At 36.1% G+C, this 15,450-nt stretch overlaps 1 protein-coding gene across 2 annotated transcripts in view; it reads right to left on the bottom strand.

Annotated features, from left to right (window-relative positions):
• Nucleotides 1–11,120: 11,120 nt before the first annotated feature.
• YES1 (YES proto-oncogene 1, Src family tyrosine kinase) overlaps nt 11,121–15,450 on the bottom strand; it is a 61,140-nt gene continuing 56,810 nt past the window's right edge. For both annotated transcript variants that reach the window (XM_082667610.1, XM_082667611.1), the window contains exons 11-12: nt 14,546–14,677; nt 11,121–13,708 (exon numbers count right to left, since the gene is read on the bottom strand). In XM_082667610.1, the coding sequence (XP_082523736.1) occupies nt 13,500–13,708; nt 14,546–14,677 (341 nt within the window). In that variant the 3' untranslated portion in view covers nt 11,121–13,499. The remainder of the gene's footprint in view (nt 13,709–14,545; nt 14,678–15,450) is intronic.

Genomic DNA, 15,450 nt, shown 5'->3' with positions numbered 1-15,450 from the left:
ACCGCCCCCTCCAACGTGCACATGTAAGTTTTTATACCATTTTGGGGGGGCGGGGGTCACTGACCCCTTGCCTTGTAGTACAGCAGGCCACCTTTCAGTTCCTACTTCTGGGGACTGCTTTGAAAATTAAATGTTTGGGAAGCAGTGCTGTATAGATATTCCATTAATATATGTTCCTGTTGGTATGGCAAGGATGTTTTCAGGGATACCCAGGTCACCTCTGCTGCTCAAGGATGCAAACCCCGTTGAATGAATTCCTTTGGCTAAAGACTGAGATGGTTAACTCAAACGCCTACAGAGGCTGCATGGACACCAAGAAGCAAAGGTGTGTGTGGGGGCGGGGCGTGAGGCAAGAGGCAGTCACTGCAGCTAAGGGGCAGCCAGTTAGCTCCAGCTGATTGTGGCCCTGTGGGAATTAGAGCCCGGATTGCTGCATCTTCACATTTTCCAAGGGAAGTCTGAAATTCGGATGTTAATAGGAAATAGCCCTTCTTTTCCCTGTCCTACCCACTTTGCCATTTAGATAGAGATAATTTTACATATGGATCAACATTTATTAACACTTAATTGTGTTACCTATTTGTTCACCCCTATTTTTTGCTTTCTTGATTTTGGGGGTTGGGGGTATGTGGCTGGAATATATGCTCAATTTATTTTTTTCAGAATGGGTCTCTGGCCTGGGTGATATATTCCGAGTACTTTGTGTTCTGAAGATGTCTTTTTCTTTCAGATCTGAAGGATTTTATTGTATAGAATTCTTAGTTCAAATGAATACTTTTTAAACTAATGTTAAGTCTCATTCTTTAAAGAATACGCTGAGTTTTGGGTTTTTTTCCCACTCTCTGGAAAATGTTTGGATTTTCTCTTTATGGTTTAAAAATATTACTAATATATGTTTAGGATGAACTTAAGTATTAATCTTACTCTACAACTGATGGATTCTTTCAAGCCAGAAGCAATGTATTGCTCTGGAAAGTTTTCTCTACTGTTTCTTTCATTGGTTCTTCCTCTTCATCTGGAACTTACGTTGGTTTGTTAAGTTCAAATCTGAATCTGTCACCCATGCTTTAACTTAAACAAAAACAAAAAATCCACAATTTTTTTGACTCTTTGTTGAGTTCTGGGCATATCCTTTGGTTTAATATTCCAGCTTACTGACTGGATCAGTTTATCATACAGGGAGAGGCCTGGCTACCCAGCTATTCCAAATGCTGACCACACCCCCCATCCAAATCCCTATAATTAATAGCCCCATTACTTCTAGGAAAAATAAAGTAAAAGGGACAGGATTTATACTCCCATCTTACACAGCTAGAAAACCAGTTAAAATATTTGGAAGAAAGGACTTCAGACACTGGACCACAGGAGAGCAGAACTGTGATCTTGGAGAGAAGAACAACAAAGCACCCTACAGTTGCACCAGCTTACTGTCTGGAGGCTGGAGGCTACTGGAAAGGGGGGTCCCAAACTGAGCCTAGCAGCGTTACTGACTTGAGAAGACTAATATTAGTGTTTGAGGAGGCCAATGTGGCTGTAATTTTAGAGGCAGAAAACAGAAGGATCTCTTCTAATCTTTGGCTGAGTGTGGATATGCACACGAATTAGAGGAAATTATTCAAATTTGAGGAAAGTCACCAGAAAGGAATAGGCAAAAAAATTATTGGAGGTTGCACAAGGTAGGGAATGGTACCTATTCCTGCCAGCCAGAGTGAGAAGATTTAGTAATACATGGGGCATCAGGTAGAACCCTCAACGGGGTATTGCCTTACTGGCAGAAAAAGTCTCCTAAGACTAAAGATTGTTTTGGATCTAACAGAACTTGAATGCAAAACTTGGAAGGATTCAACTGATTCCAAGTTAAGACTAGACAAAATAATACCTGGAGTTTCCACAGGGCTTAACATAGTTCCTGTCCCCATGAGCCAGGGTAGAAAGTGTACATGAATCAAAATTCAACATTATTTAAAGGAATGCCCCCCTCCAAATTCTAGCAACCAAAAATTACAATTTATAGTGTCCAGCATCCAATCAAATTTACTAGGCATAAATAAAAGCGGGAATATATAGCCCATGAACAAGATAAAGGTCAATAAATAGAAACAGACCCAACAGTCCTAAAATTCAGACAAGGACCTTCAAGATGGAAACTACAAGCATAAAGAGGAGAGGTATGAAAGATACAAAAAAGAAAAAAATGAAAGCTACAATTTCTAAGATTAAAAAAATACACTGTATGGGATTATAAGCAGAAAAGACACTTCAAAAGAAAAGATTAGTGAATATGAAGACAGAGTAAAAGAAAGTATCCATAATGAAGCAAAAAGAAGGATTAAACAGAAAAAGAATAGAAGAGAGCATCACTGACCTGTGAGACAATAGTAAATGGCCCAATAGACACGTAGAGGTCCAGAAGTGAATACAGAAAACAAATTGAAAAATAATGGCCCCAAATTCCCAACTTTGATGAAAACTATAATCCACTGAATCAAGCATCTTAAACTCTAAGTAGAATAACCTTTAAGAAAGTCATGTGAAGGTACATCATAAATAAATTGCTGAAAACCAGGAATAAAAGACTATTTTTAGGGACTTCCCTGGCGGTCCAGTGGTTGAGACTTCGCCTTCCAATGCAGGGGGCGCAGGTTCAATCCTTGGTCAGGGAGCTAAGATCCCACATGCCTCGCAGCCAAAAAACCAAAAACATAAAGCAGAAGCAATACTGTAACAAATTCAATAAAGACTTTAAAAATGGTCATCAAAAAAAAAATCTTTAAAAAAAAAAAAAAGACTATTTTTAAAACATTCTGAAAAAAAAGACACTCTACATTTAAAGAAATAAAATTGAGGACAACAGAAGACTTTTTGTCAGGAATAATGCAAGTTAGAAGACAGTGAAGAGACATCTATAAAGTACTAAAGGGAAAAAAAAAAAACCCTGTCAACCTAGAATTCTTAACTGAACTAAAACATTTCAAAAAGGAAGTCAAATAAAAACTTTTAAAATGCAGTACTATCAGACCTGTGCAAGAAGAAATATTAAAGGAAGCACTTCATGGAGAAGGAAAATGATATCAGAAGAAATCTGGATCTATGCAAAGGAATATTACCAAGGATAAAGGGAAATATTTAATAATGATAAAGGAGTCAATTTGTCCTGTGACACAATAATCATAAATGTATATGCACCTAATAAGAGTTACACATGAAACAAAAAAGATAGAATTAAAAGGAGAAACAGAAAAATCTACAATTATAGTTGAGGATTTCAACATTCCTCTTTCAGTAATTGATAGGAAAAGCCAACAGAAAAGCAACAAAAATATAGAAGACTGAGCAATACTATCAATTAATTTGACCAAACTAACATTTCTAGAACACTCTAGCTGACAAAAGCAGGATGCATATTATTTTCAAGTACAAACAGAACATACATCAAGGTAGAACATATTCTGGGCCATGAAACAGAGTTTTAATACAGGTATACATTTGAGAGGATTGAAATTATACAAAATATGTTCTCTGGCCAAAACAGAAATAAACTAGAATAAGAGATTTCTGGAAAATCCCCAAATAATTAACAATTAAATAGCAAACATATAAATAAGCCACGAGTCAAAAAAGAACTCAGAAGGGAAATTAGAGAATATTTTGATATGGTAAGAACATATCAAAATATGTGGAATGCAGTTAAAGTAGTATTTAAACGGAAATTTATAACATTAAATGTATTAGAAAAGAAGGAAAGTCTCAAATCAATGATCTGAACTTCCACCTTAAAAAAAGCTAGAAAAAGAAGAGTAAACTCCAAAATGACAGAGCAAATAAAACCCAAAAGGATGAAATAAGTGAAGATAGGAAATCAGTGAAACAGAACACACATGCACATGGGTGATCGTGCACACATGCACACATACACACACATAAATACACGCATATAGAGCAAATCAATGAAACCAAAAGCTAGTTCTTTGAGACAAATCACTAAAATAGATAAACCACTAGCCAGACTAATGAGGAAAAACAACGGAGAGAAGACACAAATTACCAAGATTACAAATAAAAGTGGAGGCAGCACTACAGATCCTACAAACACTAAACAATAATAAGGGAAGATTATGTACAAACCACCAAAGTTCATTCAAGAAGAAATAGATAGAGGGTAGGAGGGAGGGAGACGCAAGAGGGAAGAGATACGGGAACATATGTATATGTATAACTGATTCACTTTGTTATAAAGCAGAAACTAACACACCATTGTAAAGCAATTATACTCCAATAAATATGTTAAAAAAATAAATAATCCTATAACTATTACAAAGTTTAATAATTTAATTCAAAGTGAAAATTTTTCCCTCAAAGTAAATTCCAGGCCATCTCAGCTTCACTGTTTACCAAACATTTATGAAACAATAGCAATTCTATGTAAACTCCTCAAAAAAATATGAGAGAACATTTCCCAGCTTTTAAATAAAGAGGTTAGTATTATCCTGATACTAAAACAAAGATATTATAAGAAAACAAAACTGCAGAACAATAGCACTCATGAACATATTCACAAAAATCTTTTTAAAAAATAGCAAATCTGACATTAGCACTATATAAAAAAGACAAAACATCACGACTGGGTGAGATTTATCCCAGTAATGCAAGGTTAGTTTAGCATTCAAAAATCATTAATGTAATTATTCTTCTTAATAATAGACTAAAAAAGAGAAACTATATGATCTTCATACAGACTGAAGAAGTATTTGACAAAATTCAACAATGATTCATGATTTAAAAAAAATCTCTTATCAAAGTAGCAAAAGAAGAAACTTCTTCAACCTGATAAAGGACATTTGGAAAAAACTATTGCCACCATCTGACATTATAGTAAAAAATTAATGCTTTCCCCATAAGATTAGAAACAAGCGCAGTGGTTGGGAGTCCGCCTGCTGATGCGGGGGACACGGGTTCGTGCTCCGTGCTCCAGTCTGGGAGGATCCCACATGCCGCGGAGCGGCTGGGTCTGTGAGCCATGGCCGCTGGGCCTGCGCGTCCGGAGCCTGTGCTCCGCGGCGGGAGAGGCCACAGCAGTGAGAGGCCCACGTACCGCAAAAAAAAAAAAGAAACAAGGCAAGGATATCTGCTTTCACCACTTCTATTCAATATAGTTCTGAAAGTCCTAGTTAGTGTAATATGGCAAGAAAAAGAAACAAAAGGCATATTGGAAAGAATAAAGTAAGCCTCTTTATTCTTGGATGACATGATTGATGGTTTTTGTAGAAAATCAACTTTGACTCACAGACATAGAGAACAAACTTACGGTTACCAAAGGGGAAAGTGGGGGTGGGGGGGAGGGATAAATTAGGGGTTTGGGATTAGCAGATACAAACTACTATATATAAAACAGATAAGCAATAAAGTCCTACTGTAGAGTACAGGGAACTCTATTCAATATCTTGTAATAACCTATAACGAAAAAGAATATGAAAAAGAATATATATATATATGTGTATAACTGAATCACTTTGCTGTATACCAGAAACTAACACAACATTGTAAATCAACTATACACCAATAAAACTTTAAAAAAGAAAATCAACTTTGTAGAATTTACCAAAAAAAGCTTCTAGAATTAACGAGTTTAGCAAGTTTTAGGATTCAAAGTCAATTTAAAATCAATTAGGGATTTCCCTGGTGGTCCAGCGGTTAAAACTCCATGCTCCCAATGCAGGGGGCCCTGGTTCAATCCCTGGTCGGTGAACTAGCTCCCATATGCCACAACTAAGAGCCTGCATGCCGCAACTAAAATAGCCTGAATGTCACAACAAAGATCCCGTGTGCCGCAACTAAGACCCAGTGAAGCCAAATTAATTAATTATTAAAAATATAAAATCAATTACATTCAATATAACTAAAAATGGGAAATTAAAATTAGAAAACAATGCCTCTTTGTATTAAAAGTCTGGAATACTTAGACACAAATTTAACAACGACAACAACAACAAAAAAGCAAGATCTATACACTGAAAACTTAAGACCTAAATGTACAGAAAGTTCATAATCTTGGATTGGAAAATTCAATATTGTTAAGATATCAGTTCTTCCCAAACTGAACTACTGATTTGATGCAGTCTAATCAGAATCCCAGCAGGATTTTTTGTAGCTATTAAGGACTTGATTCTAAAATCCCTACGGAAATTTAAAGAACCAGAATAGCCAAAATAATCTTGAAAAGAAGAACAAAGCCAAACAATTTAAACTACTTGATTTTAAGACTTAACTATTATAAAAGCCACATTAATTAAGACAATGTGATATTGGCATAATGATACATGTAGATCAATGAAACAAGAGTCCTGAAATAGACCCACACATATACAGTAAACTGATTTGAAAAAGATGCCAAGGAAATTCAATGGGTAGAAGTCTTTGCAACAAATAGTGCTAGAACAAATGGATATTTGTATGGAAAAACAAACAAAACACTACCCTTGGCCTTTACCTTATATCATATACAAAGTCATCTTGGAATCCAGACATAAACATAAGAGCTAAAATTATAAAACTTCTGTAGAACACAATGGAGAAAATCTTTGTGAACTTGGGTAAGGCAAATTTTCTTAAGATACAAAGAGCGTAAATCATAAAAGGAAAAAAAATGATAAATTGCACTTCATCAAGATTGAAAATGTTTTCTCTTCAACAGACACCATTAAGGACATGAAAATGCAAGGTGCAGAATGGGAGAAAAATATTTGTAAAACATGTATCTGGTAAAGTCCTTGTATCCAGAATATTGAAAGAATTACAACTCAGTAATAAACAAACAACTTGGTATCAAAAGATGGGCAAAACAGACCCTCCACCAGAGAAGATATATGAATTTGAAATAAGTTTATGAAAAGACTCTTTTTTAATATAGCAGCCTTATTCATGATAGCCCCAAACATCCATCACTTGGTAAATGGACAATCAAATTGCAGTATATTCATACAAGGGGAAATTTCTAAGCCATAAAAAGATGAATCTCAAAAGCATATGCTAAGCGAAAGATGCCAGACACAAGTGACTACATACTGTGTGATTCCATTTATGTGAAAACCTAGAAATGTAGAACTGGAGTGGCAGAAGGCCCTCAGTGGTTGCCACAGGTCAGGAGTGAATGGAGAGGACTGACTGTAAGGGGGCATGAAGGAACTTTTTGGAAAGATGAAAAAGTTCTACATCATGATTCTGGCAGCGGTTTCACGACTGTACACGTTTGTCAAGACTCATCTAATTGTACACTTAAAATGGTGAATTTTATTTTATGCAATTATACCTCAATAAAACAAACAAAAAAATGTTGCGCTGGGGCTCCCTCCTCCTTTTATTTGTTAATTTTGAGTTTGAATTCTCTGAAATTGCACTTAAAACTCTCCAAGAATTTTCTCTTGTATTTATTTTGGACTGGGTTTCTTTTGGTTCCAGGAGTTTCTCAAAATTTCTGGATTGATGTCATCTTTCTAATTTTCTAGCAGTGGTAAGGATTACGAAAACAGACAAACCAACAACCCAAGATCTTTGATCCTTTGAAAGAGTTTGGGGGGCTTCCCTGGTGGCACAGTGGTTAAGAATCCGCCTGCCAATGCAGGGAACACGGGTTTGAGCCCTGGTCCGGGAAGATCCCACATACCGCAGAGCAACTAAGCCAGTGCGCCACAACTACTGAGCCTGAGCTCTAGAGCCCAAGAGCCACAGCTACAGAGCCCGAGAGCCACAGCTACTGAGCCCACGTGCCACAACTACTGAAGCCTGCGTGCCTAGAGCCCTTGCTACGCAACAAGAGAAGCCACTGCAATGAGAAGCCCACGCACCACAATGAAGAGTAGCCCCCGCTCGATGCAGCTAAAGAAAGCCTGCGTGCAGAAACAAAGACCCAACACAGTCAAAAATAAATAAATAAATAAATTTATGGGGGGGGGAACAAACAACTTTATAAAAAAAAAAAAGAAAGAAAGAGTTTGGGATCGGGAGACGTAAAAGCATACATGTAGTTTGCTAATTCCACAGTATATTCTCTCAATGTTTTAGGAGACCAAGGCTGAGGCTGTCCTTGAAAACAGGGATTATAAATAGCAATTGTAAGTGAATAAAAGGACTCTCATAACATTTAAGGGACACACCACTTTAAATAATTCAGTTTTTCTATTAGGATCACTGTCACTCCTTCTGGCCAACTGCAAAGTTGTTTCTTTTTATTTCTCTTGTCCCTATTACCACTTGGGCTGGGGGCAATTTTTTACTTCGGATTCTCGAAGTCCTCCAGCTTCCTCATGCTAACTTGACCTTTAAGATGTGACTGAAGGTGTACTGAACTGCTCCCCTGTGTATGTGGGAAACCTAGTGTCTGTCCCTCCCAGGGTCTCTGAAGCGCTTGGCGGACTTTTATTTTGTCACAACATTTAAACTCTTACATGTGAAATCCACCCCTCCCCTTTTTTGTACCTTGTCAACCCTCTGGACATTCCCCTAATCCCTTTACTTCCCCAAATGCCACCCACCCAGGGTGTGTAGCAGAGCTGAAGGAAAGTTTGTGGTAACAGAGGAGAGCTGATCAAGCATCTTAGACATCTTGTTTCTTGAAGGTCTGTCGGCCTTTCCTGCTACTGTGGGGTTCTCACACCATTTAACTTGGCTTTTATTGTTTTACTAATTTTCTGGGTACCTCCTTTTTCTTCCATTTCCTCTTTTTCTTAGGTCAGCACTCCCACCCCCTCATTCCTATTCATTTTTCATTCTACCCATGAATTGAATGACTCATTCATTCTTGGAGTGTTACATCTAACACTAGTCTGTTCAATGGAGTTTTAACATATATGGCTACCAATTTTTGAAAAACAGAAATTTAATTGAAAAATTCTTAAAAAGTTCCAATTTAGAAATTAAGAGTTTTGAATATGCTCAACGTTTGGTGTGTTCTCTCCATTTAATAAGGTCTTATGGTAACTTAACATTTAACAGAATATTGTATATTGCTACTGTTCCAAAAATGTTACTGTTTTGCAGTAACTCTCACTTTGACATATAACATAAGAGTTTCCAATTTTCTACTGATACATCTAGTGGTGGCATGATGAGCATCAGTCAGGGTCCCAGCTGGAAACAAATGGCACACTCGAATTAAGATAAATCAAGGATATTTACAAACGGGGAGGGCAGGATAAGGGAACCACAAGAATTAATGCAGCAACCAACATTAACAGAAGCACCCCTAAGGCAGAAAAGATAGGGGATGGGAGGTCCCCCAAAGGAGAGGAGGTCCCTTCAGTTGGAGGACATAGCCAGCCCAACCTCACAGGGAGTGAAGCAGGGAAATAAATACCTTGACCTCTCTTTCAGGTCCTCCGGTCTTCTGCTAGAGCTCCTCGTTGGCTCAGCCCAAGAGGAATCCAGAGCAAGGGAACCCACTGGTGAGTACAGGCCAGCCTTCTAGCAGAGTATGGCTGTGGAAGGACAAATGGAAGACACCGGGCATACATTGCTTATTTTAATCAGAAATATTCCTTTCTGTATCGACAATTTGTTAATTAATCGGGACTCTGCTGTTGAAGGAAACCCAACTTGATGTCTTAAAAAAAAAAAAAAAAGTAAAGAAAGAAAGAAAATGGAAGAAAGGCAGGGGAGGAGCTGATTTTGGGGAAATAAATGCTGTTCAGGCACACACTCTCCTCCTCATCTCTGCATATGCTTGTTTGTTTTGTATCCAAGTGGGGACCTGGATTCCAAGAGCACTGAGCATTGGGGTAGATCTTTAGAGCAGTATAATCAGACAAAGGATGATTCATCTTCCAACTCCACGGAGAAAAGTCTCAGAGGACTTTACTAGGAGATTTAAATCTTGATTAAAAGAATAAATCAAGGGATGAATAAACATTTGAATAGACAGGATGGGAAGACTGATTGGAAAGATGTTATTTCTTACAAGTTAACTTATAAACATAATGTAATCCTAACCAAAATCTCACCTGAACTTTTTTGGAGTATGAAAAATAAAGTCTAAACTTCATCAAGAACTTGCCAGAATACCAAGATGAAGAAAAAAAAAGGAATCGCAAAGGCAACTTGCTTAACTATTAAAATGCATTATCAAGTGATTAGTCATTGAAAGTAGTGACGTCAGAATGGCTAGTTAACTGGACAAAACCAATACAGTGGGCATGGATTAACCAATAATTGGTGCTGGGAAAATTAACTGTATGGGAAACAATCATGCTAGACTTATAAGTCACATTTTATACCCAAATAACTTCCAAACGAATTAAAGAGTGATGTAAAACACAAAAGCATAAAATGTAACAGATGAGATGAATATTTAATCTTGGGATGCAAAGAACTGTTTAGGCATAAAAAAGATTTGATAACATACAAATGTACAACTTAAATGTCAAAAAAGTTACATGCAAACTTAAAAGGCAAACAGCAAACTAGGAAAACATTCTTAAGTTGAGAAACTATTACCGTACTGTATAAAAATATTTAATAAATGCTTACTAAATGATGTGTTTGTTGATTAATTTTCTGAAATCATTAGGGAAAAACAAAGTTAATAATTTTGATAATATAACAGTAAACGGCAATTAATATTATTACCTTATTGAAAATAACAAATGCTTTTGATTGGCCATTCATAATTTAGTATCTTATTTTCATTAAACCTATAATAGAAGTATAAAACACACATAGAAATAAAGCTCACATATTTTTCATTTTTAGAAAACTGAATCCTTTATGATCAAAAGTAGTTATTCTATTTTATACCCTTCACACAGATTCTTCTGTGAATAGCTTCACTTAAATCACTTAGGTTTCTCTGTATAATACATTAAAACTGTAGTTGCTGATATAATTAAAAAAAAAAAAAACCTGTAAAAATAATGTAACTCACTCACCTGACATGGAAAATTAACCACACAGAATGAGTTCAATAATGTTCTGAATTTCATAAAGAATTGATTTAACTCTGCTCAAGAGTCATAACTCAACACTTTTTTTCCCCAATGGAAGAAGAAACAGAATATACTTTGCTTTAAATACCAATTCTTAAAAAACTGATGAGAAAGTATTAGTAGTGGCTAAAAAGATAAATCGGTGCATTCAATGAAAATTTTTATTTCAATTATCCACAAAACAATATAATAACACTTTATAAAAATATTAAGTTTTAGGCTACCATTATTCATTTAAAAAAGTGTGCTAGAAGGCTGTTTTTGCCAACTTCCTCTTTTGGTAAGGAAAACACATTAAGAGGTTGAAGAAGAAAAGCTGTTGGAAAAAATCTTCAAATGTACAAAGTTGTTTATTTTTCTCAGCAATTTAAAAATACATAACCATTTAAACTGAATACACATTAAGTTAGTGTTTTATTTCCTAACTATACAATCGATATTATAAAGAACTGCTCCATTCAGTTAAAACCTAATGAATACCATCAACTTTTTCTGGCCTATTTTTCTGAAGAGAATTAGTACATAAACATATAATTTTATCCTTTTTAAAATGCTTAGAAAAATTGTAATATCATAGTTCACACAAAGCCCTTTAAAACTCTGATGTCACAGGTTGTAGACGTTAAAGGTAAGTGATGACAGCAGAATTCTTGGGAAAACCCTCTTGGAAGAGGGATTCAATACTAAGCAGGTTACGTAAACATAAGAAGCCACCACAATTTTTAGTACCAGAACTGTTGCCAACCTGCATGAAGTTCATCTGTCACATTTTAAAATGGTTTGAATCTCAACAGAGAGACCACAGCACAGAATTTTAAATTTAACGATCAAATCAGGTATGTGATGGTGGTCAGTAATAACATTCCTAAAATACTGGGAACTGATGTGTTGCTTTATTTAAAGTGTGACTATAAAAGAGAGTATTTTAAAACGTAAATACCAGACTTTCATTTGTCAGATTCAGTCCCTTTGCTAGACACTTAAACCAGTGATGCTGCTATTCAAATTCGTATTTTGGAATTTTCTTTTTGAGTTAGTCATGAAAATCAGTATTATTCTGTACGTTTCACTTCTGTACTTTAAATAGGCAAAATCTGTCCCCCTCTTTTCACCACTGCTATTATTCCGAATATGTTTTCCTCCTCAAATCAACTAAATTCTCGAAGGGAAAAAATGATCATCATTAAGCATATTTAAAAAGTGAATGTAGATTCAAACATGGATTTGAAACCTGGAGTTCTAAAAATGTTTTGCATAAAAGCTGTATCACTGGAATTAGTGGGAAGCCTTAACTTAGCTATTTTGAGGCTTATAGCACTCATTTAGTATTTATGTTAAGAAAGATTAGTTTTATAGTCATACCTTATAACTCTTAAAATCTCAGAAAATAAGTGAGGAGCTTTGAGTGCCAGCAAAGCCATTTTGTCACTCTGTAACGTCAACATTAAACATTACATTCCATCTCTCTATCTGTAAAACTTTCACATTTTCTTTTCTCATATTTCTTTAAATACATTTTCCTCTCTGTTAGTCTATATTCAATAAGAGCAAAAGTGCATTCAAGTCCCTGATCTAGTGATATTTTATATTTGTGGCACCCATCATCATAAGTACATATTAGCAATCTCACAGTACCAGTCTGTTTTTCAAAAAGGACTATTTAAATGCTGGGTTTATTTTTTTTCATGCTATCTAAAGATTAAAAGATTTCCCCTTGGGTTGGATAATATGATTTCAATTATATATTGCCTTTAAAAAAAATCAGTGCAACCTTATAAAAGATTAACCCATATTCTAGTTACCTTCATTGTTTTAAACTGAGCTATTCAGAAATGATTAAAGTGAAAAATTTCTTCTACTTTCCAGTTCCATGAGTATACTGAGTATTAACATAGTGCATTATACTTTCAAATTCCACTGCTGTTGTCTAACATTTAATCAAGTTTTAGAGGCTGTTTCTATTCCTTTTTGCTTCTAAAGACCTGGCCCACTTCCATGCAAACAAAGGCATATATTAAGGTTGCATATTAACTGTTCAACTTAGAAAAAACTTTTAATAATAATAAATGCAAGAAATTTTAAAAAATTGGAATGGAATTGTTTGGTCCCGTGAAGTTCTGTAATTCTAGATTTTATTATAGTATAACTTTTTAATCTCCCAAGTTTTGTCTATACTGATTGATAAATTTCTCTTAATTATGAGTTTGGGGAATAAAAGAAAGGTAGTGATTCATAAACAGTAGCCTTGTTGCTCTTCATTGTCATGCTATCACTCACACAGTCATCAATATCTTAACTATACTTTCTTTGGACCCTGAAATAAGCTGAAAAATTCATCATTGGTACTTTAGAGTTTAACACTTAGCGAAAAAAAAAGTGGTTTTGTGCAACCACATCTGTAATTCCAGTTTACCATCAAAAACATGCAGGGTGAAGATTTTCTTCTTTTGATTCCTGTACGTGAGGAAGTCTACACAAGTTCTTTACATTTTGGCAGATTTGTGCATATAAAATTGGCTTCTCGGATTATAAATTTTCTCCTGGCTGGTACTGTGGCTCTGTAGCAGTGAAGTAGTCTTCCAAGAAGGACTGGATATATTCAAACGTTGGTCTTTCATCAGGGTCCTTCTTCCAACAAAGATTCATCAATTCATGTAGGGACTCTGGACAGCCCTGCGGGCACGGCATCCTGTACCCTCGTTCCACCTGTTCCAGCACCTCGCGGTTTACCATACCTATCACGCAAGATTCAAACACCAAAAAACAGTGACGCCAAACTCCACTAGCAAAAAGAACAAATCCCCTAACCACTAACTAATTGGAGGTATATTCGAGTGAGTTTATTTAGTGAAGCGATTCTTTCAACAAAGAAAGTGAATTTTAAATGTCAAAGTACATCAACAAGAGCTTAGAAAATGCTAATCTGTTTCAACATATCTTTTTTCATTCCACCTAAAATCTGGCTTTTAATACTAATGCCTTCAATGAGAATTCAGAGTGCTACTCTGAGGTACTGATACTTTCTGATACTAACAGTTAATAATGACCAAACTTAGGCTAATGAGGAACAGTGGCCAAGAACTTTCAAACAGGAATTCAGAAGAAAGAGTGCTAGTCCTGGTTTTGCCAAATATACTAATTATGTTATTTTACATCAAGTCACTTCCTTGAAACAGTTTCCTTATCAACTGTCACCTGTTTGACTTACCTCAAGTTATTACACAGTTCCTTTCTTGTATTCCTCTGTAATCCCCACCAACCCCATCAGCAGTGCACCCTGTGTTATCACAGGGTAAGCATACCCTCAATTACCTGGGGAAGGAGAGGACTAGGATATATTTATGCTCATCTCCTAAGAGAACAGCAGAGCGAAAAGGCCCTTTTAGAAAATGCCCTAAAGGGAGAAAACTGAGCACACCTTACCCTATCTCAAGGACTGTGGCTCTCATAGACTGCTCCCCATCCAATGACAAAAAAAAAAAAATGAGACAGAGAGAGAAAAATAAACGTCTCCCCCAACCCCTTACACTTTTGCTCATAATAAACTCCAGTTACATGAAATGCAAACTTACCTGGATATGGCACTCTGCCCTTTGTTACCAGTTCCGTCTGCAGAATTCCAAATGACCATACATCAGACTTTATTGTAAATCGACCATATAGTGCAGCCTCAGGAGCTGTCCATTTGATTGGAAATTTTGCACCTAAAACAGTATTGACAAGCTTGCTTCAGTAACTTGCTTTTCTCTATTTGTGTAAATATGACATAAGCAAGGTTAATTTTTTGTCACTATCCCTACTGTACATGTCATCAGTGTCAAATTCTTCAAAAGTACAAGATACATGGGAAAATTTTCTTTAATACTATTTAAAATTTGCATTAATAAAAATCACATTTCTTCCTGATAAGATATTCAATGACAGAATGGCTGATGGGGATAGAAAATTATTCAAGAAAATAGAGGTGGGGGCGTCCCTGGTGGCGCAGTGGTTAAGAATCCGCCTGCCAATGCAGGGGACACGAGTTCAAGCCCTGGTCCAGGAAGATCCCACATGCCATGGAGCAACTAAGCCCGTGCACCACAACTACTGAGCCTGTGCTCTAGAGCCCGCAGGCCACAACTACTGAAGCCCATGCGCCTAGAGCCCGTGCTCCGCGACAAGAGAAGCCACTGCAATGAGAAGCCCGTGCACCTCAACAAAGAGTAGCCCGCGCACAGCAACAAAGACCCAATGCAGCCAAAAATAAATAAATAAATAATTTTTTTAAAAAAAGAAAAGAGAGGTAAAAACTCTAGTAAGAAGCAACCAAATACATGGGTTATAGGATCTATAACTTTTAAGTCAGTCTAGCTCCTAGTAGTTCTGTTGGTTGCCAAGAACCTATTCTATCGGTTCTAACGTCTACTGGTTTTCAACCACAATCTCCTTTCTAAATATTTTATGATATCTCTCTGGAAAATTTTATTGTACTATC

Source organism: Grampus griseus (genome assembly GCF_964374135.1).
Source record: "Grampus griseus genome assembly, chromosome: 12".
Taxonomy (NCBI): domain Eukaryota; kingdom Metazoa; phylum Chordata; class Mammalia; order Artiodactyla; family Delphinidae; genus Grampus; species Grampus griseus.
The sequence above is the reverse complement of the archived record's forward strand: the minus strand, read 5'-3'. Positions and strand labels throughout refer to the sequence as shown.